Source organism: Chironomus tepperi, unplaced genomic scaffold, assembly GCF_022539635.2.
Source record: "Chironomus tepperi strain 1889 unplaced genomic scaffold, CSIRO-AGI_Ctep_v1 contig_445, whole genome shotgun sequence".
NCBI classification, from domain to species: Eukaryota; Metazoa; Arthropoda; class Insecta; order Diptera; family Chironomidae; genus Chironomus; species Chironomus tepperi.
Genome location: NW_027226567.1, coordinates 4692439 through 4710536, shown reverse-complemented (window position 1 = coordinate 4710536; position 18098 = coordinate 4692439). Strand labels below are relative to the sequence as shown.

The following is an 18098-nucleotide window of genomic DNA, read 5'->3' as shown; positions in this document are numbered from 1 at the left end:
TTTTTTTTTTCTTGTATAATTTATAATTTATCCAATTATACAAAAAGAACTTTTTTTTAGTCAAGGCAGCGACACTCGAAGACTTAAATTTCACAAACAATCACAATCTTTCATTTTTAAGCATGCAAAATTCATTGTAGAGTCATCCTAGAATTAATCAAGATTATTTGTTATTAGTCGCGAGCATCAAAGCCTCGATTTGTTTTTTGCTTCTTTTATATGTGGATGTTATAAAAATTTATTATATCTTCAACTTATTCGAAGGCTTTTTACACTTTTTTTTTTAATTCTTCTTTATTAAAATATCAATTCTTAATAAGATGAATGCAATTATTTTTATTTCTCATATAAAAAATAGTTTTTTTTTATTCTTCTTTTTTTTTATTTAAAAAGGCACTTGTTATATATTTTTTTCATTTCTTTTGTAATTAGGACTGGCAGAAATTTTATTATTTTTTTACTTAAGTTTCTTTTATTTATTTATTGTGTTTAGAGGAGATTTAGAGTAGGATTATTGGAGTCTGTTGATGGAAGCTGGTTATTAAGTTGAAGAGCTCAAAATGGAATCAAATTATATATAGAGTCGAATCGACTTTTATATACCTAAGTTGACAAAAATATAGGGTTCGACAATTGCAGGCAAGTATGCGCATACAGATACAAGTGTTGCATACAAGTTCAACAATTTCATGTGAATTCTAGCACTTGTATACAAGACTTTTATCTGTATGCGCATAGTTGCATGCAATTGTCGAACCCTACAAAAATACAGATCAGAACTAGTTATAACGTATTTCTGGCCTCTCCAATCCGAATCGACTTTAAGCTCTGTTGAACTTACTAAATGTTTGAAATATTAATAAAATTCTTTAAATATTTGGCACTGATTTTGATTTTATTTTGATTCAAAAATTCAAATTTGAAAACCATACAATTACTTATATTTCAATAAACATTTGCAAGGTTTTGATAACAAAATATTAACTTTAGAACTTTTTCAAAATTCATAAACATTTGTATGGTTTTCAAAAACCATAAACATTTGTAGGACTTTCAAAAATAAACTAAAATTGGAGATTTTTGGCTTTTATCAGCTTTAAAGACTAACTTTCGGGTAGTTTTAAGAAATTGCAAAGCTGGGACCGTTTTCTCAGCTCCTAGTATAGTATAGTACAGTATAGTATTGTACCATTTTACTAGGGTTCAACAATTGCATGCAAGTATGCGCATACTGTTTGCAAGTATTGCGCACAAGTTTTAGAATTGTAGGTAAATTTAATGCAAGTCTTGTAAACAATATGCGCAATTTCATGTAAATTCTGGCACTTGTATGCAATACTTGCAAACAGTATGCGCACACTTGAATGCAATTATCGGACCCTAAATTTTACTGTTCCAGTGATGTAAAAGGAAACATACTAAAACGGGAGAAATCGGTCCATAATATCAAAATCTACTAGAATTTAGTATGCAGTCAGGTTCACTTTAATTGACTGTTCCTTACAAAATTTTAGTTACTGACTTTGAGTTCGGCCAAAAATATTAAAATATTACCCCGAGTGGACAAAAATATGTTAAAGCTTGTTGATGACAACCTAATGTCCAGTTCCAATATACTTTTGTCCACTCCGGACCTATTAATCTCAAACATATTAAATGTTTCCATCAACAAAATTCAAAATTACCCCAAATCCCCCCCAATCAAAAACATTTCCCTATCTATTAATAAAATCGGCAATAAAAAAAATGTGAGTTTTGTAAATGAAATGTTTCTGTGCATTGTGTGATATGAAAAAAGTAATAAAAAAAAACAAAGTTAAGGTAGGAATGTCTTCATCTATCATCATCATTATTTATCAAGTAATAAGCTTCTCAATTTTCTACATTCATTTTTCATTTTTTTTAGCGACCAGAGAAGGAAAAGACTTAAAAATTATTTCACTATTGTAAATTAAAAACACTATTTACACGTAAAAATTTATGTTCAAAATGAATTATGATGACACCTATGATATATTTTATTCACTTTTTGTGGGGAATTACTAAGTTGAATGGAAGTGACTGACTGAATTTTTTTTTTGCTGCTTTTTTATGGAATTCGGAGACAATTTAATCAAGTATTTTGTCTTAATAAATAAATTACACTGCTTGAATTTTTAAATAACAGAATTTGGAAGGAACAGAACTTGATATGACTTCAAATCAGTTCCAATTTTGCCTTCCTTCTTTCCTTTTTCAATTAAATTTTGAATTGTCAACCAAAAACATTTGTAGGGTTCATTGAATAAAAATCGGTTTAAAAATAACATTTGAATGGTTTCAAAGCACAAAATGTAATTTGTATGGTTCTAGACTATTTCAAATGAAATCAGAGATGCAAACCAGGGACCTGTCCATGCACTAAACCATACACATTATTAAGAAATTGTATAGTTTTTACATGTGGCAGGTTCCTATTATTTTAACTCTGAATGTAACGTTTTATAGTCTGATGGACCTTAATAAATCTAATTATCAATGTAACATTTTCAACAAAAACATTTGACAATTCTACTTGAATTTGTATGGTTTTAAGCAGCAATGACAAACATTTGTATGGTTTCTAGTCAACAATTCTAAACATTTGAAAGGTTTTCAAGCATTCACAAGTCTTTTTGATTTTAAAACATGCATTTAGATGGAATTGTAGAGTTTTTAACTGTATTAAAGCTCATATCATGCATAAATAGTAAGAATTTGTATTGTTTTCAAGGCAATATTCACCAATAAATTCTGTTAGTCACCATCAGTCAACTTGTCATCCTCACCTAGTTAGTTTCTCTCATTAATGAATGTGTTTTTCATATAAATTAAATGCGATTTTACCGGGAAAAAAATCATTTTCATACAAAAAATTAAAAAAAAAGAAGTTCAGCTTTATGATAGTAAGAGAAATAAAAATAAGCAATAAGTTAGTGCTGCTTAATGATTTTTTTATAGTAAACGACTGTGTCTATGTATTGTTTTGTTTATGATAATGTACCATTAAATAAGAAGAGACTTAAAGCAGGTAAAGGAAGCCTTATAGTCGATCCTCAAAACATTAACAATTTTTGTGTATATATCATAAAATTTTACTCATTTTGGCATCTTTTTTTTTTGTCACCACACCGAGAATGAACAGAGACAGGTGGAGATGAAAAAAAAATGAAGAATTTAGTAAAATTTAAAAAAAACTTTTTTTAATCAATTAGGTAATATTAAAAATCATAATATTATTAATTAGATAAAAGGAAAAAATTTTATGTCCAATAATATTGACAATTATTGTCTTAGGTTTGTTTGTTAAGCTGAGAATTGGGTGGTAAAGTTGCTGACTTTTGTAAGTTATTATTTACTGCATAAGGTTTATATGCTGAGCGCGTTGATTGACTGTTGGAAATTGGATTAATTTTATTAGTAACATTATTAAATTGTTCAGGATGTTAAGGAAGTCTCCGCACTTTTGCCTTTTCAATCAGTAATTCTTAATAAGTCATGGAACTAAAGTCCAATGATATTTCGATCAGATGAATGCAGCGTATCTAGTAACTAGTCTAGAGGTATGAAGGGTCAAATTTAAGACCCTCTAGGAACCTCTACAGCATGATGGCAAAGCGAATACAAAAGCATATTTGTTCGGCAAAAAATGCGTCGTCATAAAGGACATAAAGCATGTGAAAATAAAAAAAGCAAATGATTAGCTTACCTCGGTGAAATTTTAGTTCCACCATCACCAGAAGTATTATTTAAATTATTATTTGTTATTGAATTTGCTTTATAACCAGATTTTTGTATACGTTTTGAAAGTCTAGACACCCATTTCGTCTGGTCTTCAGCATTTGTGGCAAGAAGAAGCAAGTCACGAGCACTGTTTGGATCATGATGTAATTTACATGGTGCGAGGGGATCATTATTGTCAATGTGTTCTTTATGTACTTTAATTCGGCATCTAAAAAGAATTTCCGATTCATGAAATCAGTAGTGAGTCAAGAAAAAAGAAAACGAAAATTTTAGTACATACCTTTTACATTCATAAGCAGCTGGCGGCCTAAACATGTGCCATAACGGTTTTGGACACATCTCACAAGTTGTTGGCATGTGATAACTAATTTGCACAAATTCATGTCCTTTAACTATCGTATTGCGTAGACGTAAATCGTCTGTACTTTTAAGTGACATGTCTAAATTTTGCTCGTCAGGACGTCGAGCTTCTCCTTCGCCGGCATATAATAATTGGAAAATTCGTGGAATATCTTTGGCATCGGCACGAATGACATCACCTTGCGTTACAGAACGAACATGGAATACTTTGCTGTAAATATTTATAAAGTCAGAAAAAGCCAGAGTTAATTTCCATAGAAAATGATAAATAAAGAAAAGTTTACCTTAAATCCAAAATTAAGTTTGAATCACGATTTTGCTTGTCCTGTTCGGAATTATAAAATATGATTCGTCTTGATGATACGACGACATATTGTTTCTTCCAACCATGCCTTCGGATATTTTGTTTGTTTGGAACATGCAACCATCCCTCAAATATTGTATCTTGATCCTCACTTGGATCATTGTCCGCTGACGATAGTGATGCTGTTTCGTTCAATTTCATTGTTAGATGCTCTATTTCTGTAGCTTTGCAGTCATTCTCCATCTGAAGCTTCATTTTTAGCTAAAAAATTAATATTCGTTAGAAATTTATTTGAAATATAACGGTCAAAATAATTTTGAATTTTTTTTGAGTAGGAAATATAGTTAAGTAGGAAATTATAAGAAGTAGGAAATAGAACTTAAGTAGGAAATATAAGAAGCAGATTGAGGACTTACAGCAGTCATACTCGAAACTACAAATTCTGTACGATAATCTAAATCAGAGTAAGAAAGAGACAGACAAAAAGGATGTTGAAGATAAGCGACGACTCAAAGAGGACGTCCTTGAAATCAGCCAAAAAACCGATTTTCTCGAGATTGTTTTAATTATTCTCACATCAATGTTGATTCTTTTAATTATTTTTATAATTGTTCTGTTTAAGCGATTATCGAGTCCATATTAAAATAACGATTTTCAGAAATTCGAAACCTCATTTTTACGAAGTACTCATTTTTACGAATGACTCATTTTTTCGAAAAATTTTTCTTCATACACCTAAATTTAGTATCAATTTCAAATTTTGAAAAACCGTTCATTTACTAACAAATTTTTATTGATAAATATCTTTGTAAAAAAGTTCAAAAATGAACAAATATGACATTTACAGAATGGTTAAATGTATTAAATGTAATAAAAATTCATTTTTGATTGTTTTTCAACAAAATTTTATCAGTCAGAATGCGTTTTTTTCTTAACGGTTTTTCAAAATTTAAAATTTATATTAAATTTGTATGAAAAGAAATTTTTCGTAAAAATGAGTCATTCGCAAAAATGGGCATTTCGTAAAATTAAGATTTCGTAAAAATGAGGTTTCGAATTTCTGAAAATCGTTGTTTTAATATGGACTCGCGATTATCAATTTTAAGGGATGCATTTGTTATGAATGAATGTCGCACTAGTAGTGAAAATTTAGTGAATAATTCGGAGCACGTCAATCACGTTGTCATTGAAAAATCACGTACTGCATCAAGTAATAACAAGAAAAAGTCAAAACGTGTACGAAAAATATCGGCACCAAATATTCTCTCGCAACGGAATGGAATACACAACAATCATAAAGCTGAATTTGTTAGAACACAGACAGCATTAAGTCGGACACTGTCAGCGCCTGAGAAAGTTGCCGAAATTCTTGAAATTAAGGAAAATTTGCCACAAATTGAGCAGTCGACGGCGTTAGAAGAAAATGACGAAATTTTGCTGTCGGTTTTTGAAGATTTAAAGATCGACGATGTTTGCAAGGACAGCAGTGATGATGGACCAAAGAAAATTGAAGACTATGACTTTGACTCGGCGTCAACAGCTTCGGTCAAGACTGAAGAGCTTAAAAATTCAAATGGAAGTGTCAATTTCGTACGGCGACTCTCATCGCCGACAACATTTCTAAAGCTGAAAAAGACAACAGCATTAAAAATTAAGAATGGACGATCGTCCGTATTAAATGATAAGTTTATGCTTAAAAAGGCAAAGTCGGAAAGTCCGCCAAATTTTAAGTCAAGTACTAGTAATATTCACCACATACAAAAGTCAAATTCATTTGAGGAAGATGCTCTAAAATTTAGAAAAAATAATTCCTTTAAAAAATTATTTAAAAAGCTTTTTAAAAGTCATTTCATATATTTTTTTTATGATTTACTACTTATTGTATACTTAGACGTATAAGGGATGATATTATTAATTATTAATAAAATATTGAAAATTTTATCTTATTTTTTGAATATTAATTTATGATACGTTCCGCTTGTGACTGCTTTCAGATGATCACGTAGGGCTTTGAATCATTGCTGTTCAGATGATGTCCATAAACTTGATTGCTAGAATTTTTAGACATTATATCGGAGTGAAGTTAGGAACATTGAGACATGAACGTAAATGTAAAATAGTGCGAAACGGAATCAGAACTTTATGTCGTCCCACAGAAATCCAAATCGACTTTAAGCTCGGAATGGCTTGTTGGTCTGTGAATGAAACTTAATGTATGATTAACAGTACTGGTTTCTGGAGCTTAATTTTCTTCATATTAAATAAATACGAAGAATATGAAAAAATGCTTTAGTCGCATGTGAATTTGAACACTTCGCATGTGTTCGCATTGAAAATTGCTGCATGCAGGAAAAAGTACGTTATGTCAGCATTTACTTACGTGTGATTATTGTTATTAATATATTGAATCTGAATATTTATATATTGTCTAGACTTAATATTGACGATTTCAAATGACAATAAAATCCTATTTTTAGAGGAAAATTACAATTATCAAAAATTTCCGGGTTTACGAAATGTAGATTCAGTAGCTGAGTAACTACAAAGCTTCGAGACGCCACAAAATTAAGTTTTGCATCGAAAAATTCTAGTAAGCTGAAGTCTGATGAAGGAGCAACTTTGACTCTAACAATATACTCCTGCTCTCATTTTGCCCATAATGACAGACAAGCTAACTAACTTACTTTGTTGACCATACAGATCTGTTGTTATCCATGAGCTCTCTTGTTTGGCGACTGAAAATGACTCTATCGCTGACTGCCTTTACCAAAAAATAATGCCAAGTACAAACTATCAACAGCCTCTTTCCAAGAGATTTTTACTCGCCCTTGCGTTATTTTGTCCAAAGACAGACATTGTGACTTAAAACAGCTTTTTCATTTCACAGTTCTACGGAAGTGTGAATTTTATTTATTATCACACCCTGTATTTCATATTAAAAGTCAATAAAATTCATAATCGATTACATAAACATCGCAATATAGAACTGATAACGATCTAAAATTAGTCATGATTGAGTTGTTTGACAGCTTTATTTTCATCAATTCCCAGTAATTATCAATTCAATGTGATTAAACTTGACTTTTATGTTCCATTAAACGAGCTTGCTAAAAAAATGCAATGATTAACTTAACACCTCCTGATGATCTGCAAATGAGCTGTAAAGCTGAAAATTAGCATTAAAAAGACCAGATACTTACTTACTGTACGGTGGCCGTACAGATCAAGTGTGATCCATGGCCTCTTTCAGTCGGCTCTATCGCTGGCTACAGCTTGCCAATTACCAATTTCAAGTGTGACAATACCTTTAAAGACAGCTGCTGTCCAAAAAGACAAGATAACGACTCAATTTTTAAAGTTACAACTGCTGACTTTCTGGATGGAAAGAGATCTCGGGGTCCATATAGTTCATGGGACTACTGTGTGAATAACGAAGCAAAAGTGCTGGGATTTAGTAACTGACAGAAGTTATATAAAGGTAGATCCAGCTTCCGACGAACACTAAATGCGGCAATGGGCCCTAGCGCGCTTCGCCAAGACAGTAACTACTTATTTACTGGAACCATTCTAAGACTTGGAGCCTAGGTTGCTACAAAATTATTTCCATCTGAATCTATTGCTGGTTTTGTGATATAACAACAGCTTGTACAAATTCTCAGTTTTGACATCTAACTGGCATTCCTTCATTACCGTCCTATGCCATGTTGCTCTTGGAGCACCTGAACGCCTTTTCCCTTGAGGATTCCAACCAAGGGCAGTACAGCAAGTTTGTGTCTCTCCTCCATCTACAGCACTATTAAGGCAGTAAGTAAGGAAGCATTTAAAACAGGATGAAATATTTTTTTAGAAAATCAATTTTTATTTATACATTCGTTGTATACATCATTATTACTCTCGTTTTTCCTTTTTTTTTGTATAATTTATAATTTATCCAATTACACAAAAAGAACTTTTTTTTTTAGTCAAGGCAGCGACACTCGAAGACTTTATATTCACAAACAATCACAATTTCTCTTTTTAAGCATGCAAAATTCATTGTAGAGTCATCCTAGAATTAATCAAGATTATTTGTTATTAGTCGCGAGCATCAAAGCCTCGATATTTTTTGCTTCTTTTATATGTGGATGTTATAAAAATTTATTATATCTTCAACTTATTCGAAGGCTTTTTTACACTTTTTTTTTTTTTAATTCTTCTTTATTAAAATATCAATTCTTAATAAGATGAATGCAATTACTTTTATTTCTCATATAAAAAATAGTTTTTTTTTTATTCTTTTTTTTTTATTTAAAAAGGCACTTGTTATATATTTTCATTTCTTTTGTATTTAGGACTGGCAGAAATTTTATTATTTTTTTACTTAAGTTTCTTTTATTTATTTATTTATTGTGTTTAGAGGAGATTTGGGTAGGATTATTGGAGTCTGTTGATGGAAACTGGTTATTTAGTTGAAGAGATCAATATGGAACCGAATTATATTTAGAGTCGAGATGACTCTTCTATACCCGAGTGGACAAAAATATGTTTGAACTAAACATCAGTTGGACATTAAATAGTTATAACGTATTTTTGTCCAATCGGATAATATATAAATCCGTATCGACTTTAAGCTCTATTAAGCTTACTAAAGTTTGAGAAATTAATGAAATTCTTAAAATATTTGGCACTGATTCTAACTCATTTCAATTTTTAATTAAAAATTCAATTTCCAAAACCACACAATTGTTTATATTTTAATAAACATTTGCAAGGTTTTGATATCAAAATATGAACCTTTTTCGAAATTACAAACATTTGAATGGTTTTCTAAAAACACAAACTTTTGTAGGGCTTTCAAAAAATACACAAAAATTTCAAATGTTTGGCTTTCAAGAAATCACTAACTTTCGGGTAGTTTTAAGAAATTGCAAAGCTGGGGCGAATTTCTCAGCTACTAGTATAGTATAGTATTGTACCATTTTACTAGGGTTCGACAATTACATGCAAGTATGCGCATACTGCTTGCAAGTATTGCGCACAAGTTTTAGATTTGTAGGTAAATTTAATGCAAGTCTTGTAAACAATATGCGCAGTTTCATGTAAATCCTAGCACTTGTATGCAATACTTGCAAACAGTATGCGCATACATGCATGCAATTGTCAAACCCTATATTCTAATTGTCCAGTGATGTATAACGTATCATGAAAATACTAGAGAAATCGGTTCATAATCTCAAAATCGACTAGAATTTAGTATGAAGTAAGGTCAACTTTAATTGACTATTCAATACAAAATTTTAGTTACTGACTTTAAGTTCTGCCACAAATATTAAAATATTACCCCGAGTGGACAAAAATATGTTATAGCTAGTTGATGACAACCTAATGTCCTGTTGATAACTTGTTCCAAAAAACTTTTGTCCACTCGAGTCCTATAAATCTCAAACACATTAAATGTTTCCATCAACAAAATTCAAAATTACCCCAAATCCCCCCCAATCAAAAACATTTCCCTATCTATTAATAAAATCGGCAATAAAAAAAATGTGAGTTTTGTAAATGAAATGTTTCTGTGCATTGTGTGATATGAAAAAAGTAATAAAAAAAAAAACAAAGTTAAGGTAGGAATGTCTTCATCTATCATCATCATTATTTATCAAGTAATAAGCTTCTCAATTTTCTACATTCATTTTTTTCATTTTTTAGCGACCAGAGAAGGAAAAGACTTAAAAATTATTTCACTATTGTAAATTAAAAACACTATTTACACGTAAAAATTTATGTTCAAAATGAATTATGATGACACCTATGATATATTTTATTCACTTTTTGTGGGGAATTTATAAGTTGAATGGAAGTGACTGACTGAATTTTTTTTTTTTTTGCTTTATTTTTATGGAATTCGGAGACAATTTAATCAAGTATTTTGTCTTAATAAATAAATTACACTGCTTGAATACTTAAATAACAGAGTTTGGAAGGAACAGAACTTGATTTGACTTCAAATCAGAAATCAGTTCCAATTTTGAATTGTCAACTAAAAACATTTGTAGGGTTCTTAAACACAAAACGTGCAAATTTGACATTTGAATGGTTTTCTAACAAAAAATGGAATTTGTATAGTTCTATACTATTTCAAATGAAATCAGAGCTGCAAACCAGGGACCTGTCCATGCACTTAACCATAAACATTATTAAGAAATTGTACAGTTTTTATATACAGCAGGTTCCTATTTTGTAACTCTGAATGAAACATTTTCAACAAAAACATTTGACAATTCTACTTGAATTTGTATGGTTTTAAGAAGTATTGACAAACATTTGTATGACTTCCTATCAACAATTCTAAACATTTGAAGTGTTTTCAAGCATTTACGATTCTAAAGCATGCATTTAGATGGAATTGTAGAGTTTTTAACTGTATTAAAGCTCTTATCATGCAAAATTAAGAAGAATTTGTATTGTTTTCAAGGCAATATTCACCAAAAAATATCTGTTAGTCACCATCAGTCAACTTATCATCCTCACCTAGTTAGTTTCTCTCATTAATGAATGTGTTTTTCATATAAATTAAATGCGATTTTACCGGGAAAAAAATCATTTTCATATAAAAAATTACAAAAAAAGAAGTTCAGCTTTATGTCAGTAAGAGAAATAAAAATAAGCAATAAGTTAGTGCTGCTTAATGATTTTTTTTATAGTAAACGACTGTGTCTATGTATTGTTTTGTTTATGATAATGTACCATTAAATAAGAAGAGACTTAAAGCAGGTAAAGGAAGCCTTATAGTCGATCCTCAAAACATTAACAATTTTTGTGTATATATCATAAAATTTTACTCATTTTGGCATCTTTTTTTTTTTGTCACCACACCGAGAATGAACAGAGACAGGTGGAGATGAAAAAAAAATGAAGAATTTAGTAAAATTTAAAAAAACTTTTTTTAATCAATTAGGTAATATTAAAAATCATAATATTATTAATTAGATAAAAGGAAAAAAATTTATGTCCAATAATATTGACAATTATTGTCTTAGGTTTGTTTGTTAAGCTGAGAATTGGGTGGTAAAGTTGCTGACTTTTGTAAGTTATTATTTACTGCATAAGGTTTATATGCTGAGCGCGTTGATTGACTGTTGGAAATTGGATTAATTTTATTAGTAACATTATTAAATTGTTCAGGATGTTAAGGAAGTCTCCGCACTTTTGCCTTTTCAATCAGTAATTCTTGATTAGTCATGGAACTTTAGTCCAATGATATTTCGATCAGATGAATGCAGCGTGTCTAGTAACTAGTCTAGAGGTATGGAGGGTCCAATTTAAGACCCTCTAGACACCTCTACAGCATGATGGCAAAGCGAATACAAAAGCATATTTGTTTGGCAAAAAATGCGTCGTCAAAATAGGACATAAAGCAAGTGAAAATAAAAAAGCAAATGATTAGCTTACCTCGGTGAAATTTTAGTTCCACCATCACCAGAAGTATTATTTAAATTATTATTTGTTATTGAATTTGCTTTATAACCAGATTTTTGTATACGTTTTGAAAGTCTAGACACCCATTTCGTCTGGTCTTCAGCATTTGTGGCAAGAAGAAGCAAGTCACGAGCACTGTTTGGATCATGATGTAATTTACATGGTGCGAGGGGATCATTATTGTCAATGTGTTCTTTATGTACTTTAATTCGGCATCTAAAAAGAATTTCCGATTCATGAAATGAAATCAGCAGTGAGTCAAGAAAAAAGAAAAAAAAACGAATTTTTTAGTACATACCTTTTACATTCATAAGCAGCTGGCGGCCTAAACATGTGCCATAACGGTTTTGGACACATCTCACAAGTTGTTGGCATGTGATAACTAATTTGCACAAATTCATGTCCTTTAACTATCGTATTGCGTAGACGTAAATCGTCTGTACTTTTTAGTGACATGTCTAAATTTTGCTCGTCAGGACGTCGAGCTTCTCCTTCGCCGGCATATAATAATTGGAAAATTCGTGGAATATCTTTGGCATCGGCACGAATGACATCACCTTGCGTTACAGAACGAACATGGAATACTTTGCTGTAAATATTTATAAAGTCAGAAAAAGCCAGAGTTAATTTCCATAGAAAATGATAAATAAAGAAAAGTTTACCTTAAATCCAAAATTAAGTTTGAATCACGATTTTGCTTGTCCTGTTCGGAATTATAAAATATGATTCGTCTTGATGATACGACGACATATTGTTTCTTCCAACCATGCCTTCGGATATTTTGTTTATTTGGAACATGCAACCATCCCTCAAATATTGTATCTTGATCCTCACTTGGATCATTGTCCGCTGACGAAAGTGATGCTGTTTCGTTCAATTTCATTGTTAGATGCTCTATTTCTGTTGCTTTGCAGTCATTCTCCATCTGAAGCTTCATTTTTAGCTAAAAAATTAATACGTTATAAATTTATTTAAAATTTAACGGTCAAAATAATTCTGAATATTTTAACGAAAGTTGAGAATTCAAATTTTCTAAAACCGCTAAAATTTAAGAGTTTACTTACTTGTCGTTCCTCTAAAAGTTGATTCTGTATGTCCTGATATTTGAGCATTAATTGATTAAATTTATCACGCTCTTGTGTCAACTCCAATTGTAGTCGTCGACTTTCCTTTTCTTTCTTTTTAAGTTCAGCGTTCTGACTGGCACTGGCCTTCGTTTTCTGTTTGCCTGGAATGACTCCATCACGTCTATTCATTATTTCAGCCAGTTTATTGACTGCTTGTTGTTTCAACAACGTCTCATTCTTCAATTTCGCATGAAGTTTCTCGAGTTCCATCTGATCAACCTTATATTTAGCCAAATCATCCTGAATTTTATTATTTTGATTCGTAAGTTCCTCAATTTCACTAATTTTGATCGATACTTTGTTGTTCAAATCATTCTCGATGTCACGTAGACTCTGAATTTGTGTCTCTTTAGCTGCAATTTCATTCCTATGTTTTCCTATTAAGTCTTTAATTTCTAATTCCTTCATAGTCTTTTCTTTTTCTAAGTCAGCCACAGTCTCCTCGGCTATAGATTTTGCTAAAGCTTCGGAATCGGCTCTAGCAAGTGCTAACTGCAATTGATGAAATACTGATTGTTTCTCTTCTTCGAGATATTGTAGTGAACGAGTTTTATCCTCAACTTCCTCACGTAATTCGGAACTTTGTGTCTTGTATAGTCGTGAGAAATATTGTTCAGCTTCTAACTGATCTTGAAGTTCCTTCATTTGTAAAATATCTGAATTGTGAGCATTTTTGATCTTGGCTACGTCCTCTTCGAACTTTTTCTTCATTTCTCTTAACTGTTGAACTTCCTTTACAAGCTGAATTTCTCTTGATTTTAAATGTGCCACTTCGGAACTTTGCAGGCTGTATTCTGATAACAATGATGTCTTCTTACTTTGTTCTTGATCTAATTGTGTATGAAGAACTGAGACCTTTTCAGTTTCCTGTCGATATTCACCTTCAAGTTTCTGAAGTCTCTGCTGGATCTGACGATAATCAACAGACAACATTGATATCTGTCGTTCCTTTTCTTGTGACATTTGATCGGCTTTTTGTCTGGCTAATTTCTCTTCATTTAATTTAGCTTGCAGTGACTTTACCTCCTGCATACTCATATCATCCTTATGAGCAATTCTCGTTTTTTCAATTTCTTGACGTGTATTCAACTCTTGTTGATAGCGATTCTGAACAGCCTTAAGTTCAAGTTCAATTGATGCATTTTCCTTTTCAAGTTCAGATACTTTCTCACTTAAATGTCGATTATCATCGAGTGCCTTCATTTCTCTCTTCGTACATCGTTCCATATTTTCATGTAATGACAGGAGCTTTCCTTCAAGTTCTTTCTGTATCTCGACACTTTGTGTCCGCGCTGTTTTCTCTTGAGCTAAACGCGTTTCTAACTCAGCAACTTCTTGCTGCAATACATCACGTTGTGTCTGCAATCCAGTTAAAATTGATTGAAGATCTTCCATTTTATGTTCCATATCACTTTTTACTAGTCGAAGTTCAGCAATTTGTTTCTTCAGCTTTTGACTATTTTCAGTTTCTGTTTTATATTTCTCTTGAACATCATTCAATTGCTTCTCTAGTCCATTAATCTTATCATTAAATTGCTGATTACTCGTCATTTCACGTTTCCTTTTATTCTGTTCTTCTTCCAGACGCTTTTTCGTCTCATTCAGCACAGCTTCTGTTTTTTTGCGCATTTCTGACTCGTTTTCTGCTTTTCGTTGAACTTCCCTAAATGTATGTTTAAGCATTGCCAATTCTTTCTCATAATCATTCGACAAATTTCTAACTTCTGTTTCGCGTTGAGTGATTGTTTCAATCTGCTGTCTTAGACTCCTCTCCTGCTTCTCTAACATTTCTAATGTACTTCGTTCACGTTGAAGCATTGCTTCTAATTTCATTATTTCAGCACTATTTGATGGCCTGTGATGGTGATTATGCATACGTGTTGATGTTGTGGATGTTGTAATACCATTGTTATTGTCTGTCATATCCTGACCTGAGTTATTTAGCAGTTGATAGTCGCTTGTGTATGTAAATCCAATAAATGGTAAATGATTTGCAGCAAATGCTGTTGTTGGTGGAAACATTTCGTCTTTACGATCATTTGTCTCTTCCTCAATATCCTCAAAATTCCTCGTATCATCATCACTACTTAATTCAGGCACAACAGGCGGCACACTTTCACGTAAATTATCCCATGTCCATTGATCATTTTCAAAGAATGGATGACGTTTTATATCCTCAATTCCATTTCGACCTAATCGATGATGTTGATCGGTGAGGAAAGCCTTTATCAGTGACTTTGCATTAAGACTTAATTCTACTTCCGGTGGAAATTTTAGAGAATTTTTAAAATCAAATATTTTTCCATATGTACCGACTAAACTGTCAGCATAAAAGGGAGTATCACCAACGAGCATTTCGTATAAGAATATTCCAACACTCCACCAATCACATTCTCGTCCATAAACGCCTCCATCACCTTTTAGAACTTCTGGACTAATGTAATCTGTGGATATAATAAATTAACTCTTGAGTAATTGGCAGTGATTAATTTTAATTAAGGTTTACCTGGAGTTCCAACTGCGCTATTTGATCTAACTAATCCGTCATCGTCCATCGCCATACACGTTCCGAAATCAGTCAATTTAAGGTGACCATACTTATCAAGCAATAAATTATCAGGTTTAACGTCGCGATGAACAAATCCCATGTTGTGAATAACGTCAAGTGCTAAAACTACTTCCATTGTATAGAATATGGCCCATTTTTCAGGTATCTCATACATTGCCATAAGTCCAACAATATCACCACCTAGAAGATATTTCATTTTAATTATTTATTTACATCATCATTGAGCAAATGACAATGAGTTAGTTGTAAAGTCGTGGGCGGTTAAATAAAGAAAAATGCGTGCTTTTGTTCTGACTGGTCACTGAATTCAACTAGAGCACATTTATAGAGCATTTATAATAATAAAGAGAAAAGACATGTAAGCAGCAATTTGTCAGTCTATCTGTTGATTTGTTTGTGTAATAAATCAAAGTTCATATTAGTTTTAAACGGATTTAAAAGATTTGAAGTTGAACCGGTTCAAATTTGAATTTTTTACAGCCGTTATCTTTCAAATAATTCTAGACCGTTAAATTTCAAAATCTAATATTATTGAATATGATTAAAACAGCATGAAAAATGCGCACTCGATGATCACGAGAGGTCACATCAACATAAAAAATTAGTTTTCTTGTCCTGCTTATTTTATTGCAAAGAAAAATAATAAAGATTTTTAGTTCTCGATAATCATCTTATGAGACATATTTTTTGTGAGTATTAATCACGTGATAACCATTTAAATGAATTCTCTAATAAAAACATTTAATGATAGTGGCTCATTTTCAGGACAAGAAATAGCGCGCAATAAACTATATAAGCAGAAAGCAAAAATATTTGTGGAATGTCAAAAACAACAAAGATGAATTCTTACCTGGCATGTAATCCATAATCATATAAAGATATCTGTTATCTTGAAATGCATAATGCAATTTGACAATCCAATCTGAATTCGCGTGCGCCATAATGTATCGTTCTTCCCAGAAGAATGCGGAATCTGGACGTTTAATCATTTGGAATTTATTGAGTCGTTTCATAGCATAGACTTTCCTCGACGATATATGCCGAACGAGTTGCACTTCGCCAAACGCGCCACGTCCAATTAACTTGATTACATCAAAGTCACTAGGTTTCATGCGTAGCCTAGTAATTTCATTGGCAAGTTCAGCATCTATAAAAATAATTTATGGACAAAACAACAAAAAAAAAAATCATAGATATGTTTAGTGCTGTTATGTGTTAGAGATTTAATCTTACATCTGTTCGTATATGCCTCGATATTTTTAAGGTGTCGAATTGGATCATGACTGCAATCAGCAATTATTGCAGTGACGGTGTCTAATAAACTATCAATACATGCTACACTTCCAGGCTCTCTAATTCGCGATTCCAAAGCAAGCAATCTGCAAGTTAAAAATATACGTGCATTATTATGTATGTAGTCTTATTTTGGTATATGATTTGCAAACTGCAAAATCGATAAGGCAATAGACACACAATTGTGCACTCCGAAAACTCGCTGGATGTTATTTTTCTTTTTTTCATACATTACATAAGGAATGTTAGGGAGGCATGTTTGCTTATGAATAAGACGAGCGATATATGTCTAAATGCATATCAAATTCCAAAAACTTGTTGTTGCTGTATTCTATGAGATCAAATGTTTGTCTATTTCTGGATATTTTTAGAAGAATCAGCAGCACAAAAAATCACTTAGAGTGAGGATCATCGGCTTTTTTTTTTGTAAACGCAAACAAGTGATTTTTTTTTCTTTAAGCGATGACTAATTTCACTCTTTTTTTAAGCCAAAAAGCACACATTCAAAAGAATTTATCACTTATGGGCTTGCTTGCTACTTCTATCGCTCAATTTTATTAAATGCTCACCTTTGCTTTCTCTCCTCATCAATTTGATATAATGGTTCATTATTGTTTAAGCTCATTTTTGTTGTATGTAATGATTTAAGCACTTAATAATATTATAATTAAAATAATAATAAAATTCACATTATTCTGGATGTTTTGTAAATTAGCTTTTATGTGTTGCTTGCTGTTTTCTGGACTTTCGAGAACTGCTTATCACTTTAATACTATTTCACACAAACAATTGATTCTTGCACAATGATTAAGTTAACTAAGCAGCATTTTTTAAACGCGTGAATTATGTTTAAAATGAAAAACTATATTTAAAATAAATTTTAAGAGCAACAATAGGGAACCAGTAAGAATGTCCTTTCTTTCGTCCGCGCCCCAAAAGCGCATATTTTGGGTGGAATTAGTAAATTTATTAAATTTTTAATTTTCGTAAGTTTTTTTGATAGTAAATTAATATTAACGGATCTTGTGATTTTGAAATATAACGAAACATTAAAATTCAAAACTTAGTTCAAAATTTGAACTTTACGTAATTTGGCCTCAAAATATTGATAAAAATTAATTAACTTTAGTGATTATGGAATTGAATCGACATATTAATAAATGAACTAAAACAAAAATCCAATAAATTCCAGTTAATATACATTTTTTGCAATTGGACAAACAAACAA

The 18098-nt window shown here is 31.4% G+C and overlaps 1 protein-coding gene across 5 annotated transcripts; it reads right to left on the bottom strand.

The window, feature by feature from the left end:
• Positions 1 to 2724: 2724 nt before the first annotated feature.
• Rok (Rho kinase) lies at positions 2725 to 17793 on the bottom strand. 5 transcript variants are annotated; one of them, XM_070650640.1, is made up of 9 exons: positions 17440 to 17793; positions 16811 to 16956; positions 16428 to 16724; positions 15515 to 15757; positions 12946 to 15452; positions 4407 to 4687; positions 4043 to 4333; positions 3728 to 3970; positions 2725 to 3129 (listed from the first exon to the last, which is right to left on the bottom strand). In XM_070650640.1, the coding sequence occupies exons 1-9, from the start codon at positions 17493 to 17495 to the stop codon at positions 3114 to 3116; spliced, it is 4080 nt and encodes a 1359-aa protein (XP_070506741.1). In that variant the 5' UTR covers positions 17496 to 17793; the 3' UTR covers positions 2725 to 3113. The 5 variants fall into 5 exon arrangements, with proteins under 5 accessions (XP_070506741.1, XP_070506738.1, XP_070506736.1 ...); XM_070650637.1 differs by lacking the exon at positions 2725 to 3129 and adding an exon at positions 3205 to 3411; XM_070650635.1 differs by lacking the exons at positions 2725 to 3129; positions 3728 to 3970; positions 4043 to 4333; positions 4407 to 4687 and adding exons at positions 8263 to 11538; positions 11855 to 12097; positions 12180 to 12470; positions 12544 to 12824 and having other exon boundaries at positions 17440 to 17792.
• Between the last annotated feature and the right edge of the window lie 305 nt (positions 17794 to 18098).

Excerpts from the sequence above, each read along its gene's own strand:
- Rok (XM_070650637.1), bottom strand. The coding sequence starts at position 17,495 with ATGAGCTTAAACAATAATGAACCATTATATCAAATTGATGAGGAGAGA. Across the intron at positions 15,758-16,427 it reads GATTATGGATTACATGCCAG|GTGGTGATATTGTTGGACTT; the intron begins GTAAGAATTCAT and ends AATATCTTCTAG. Across the intron at positions 15,453-15,514 it reads TAGCGCAGTTGGAACTCCAG|ATTACATTAGTCCAGAAGTT; the intron begins GTAAACCTTAAT and ends TTATATCCACAG.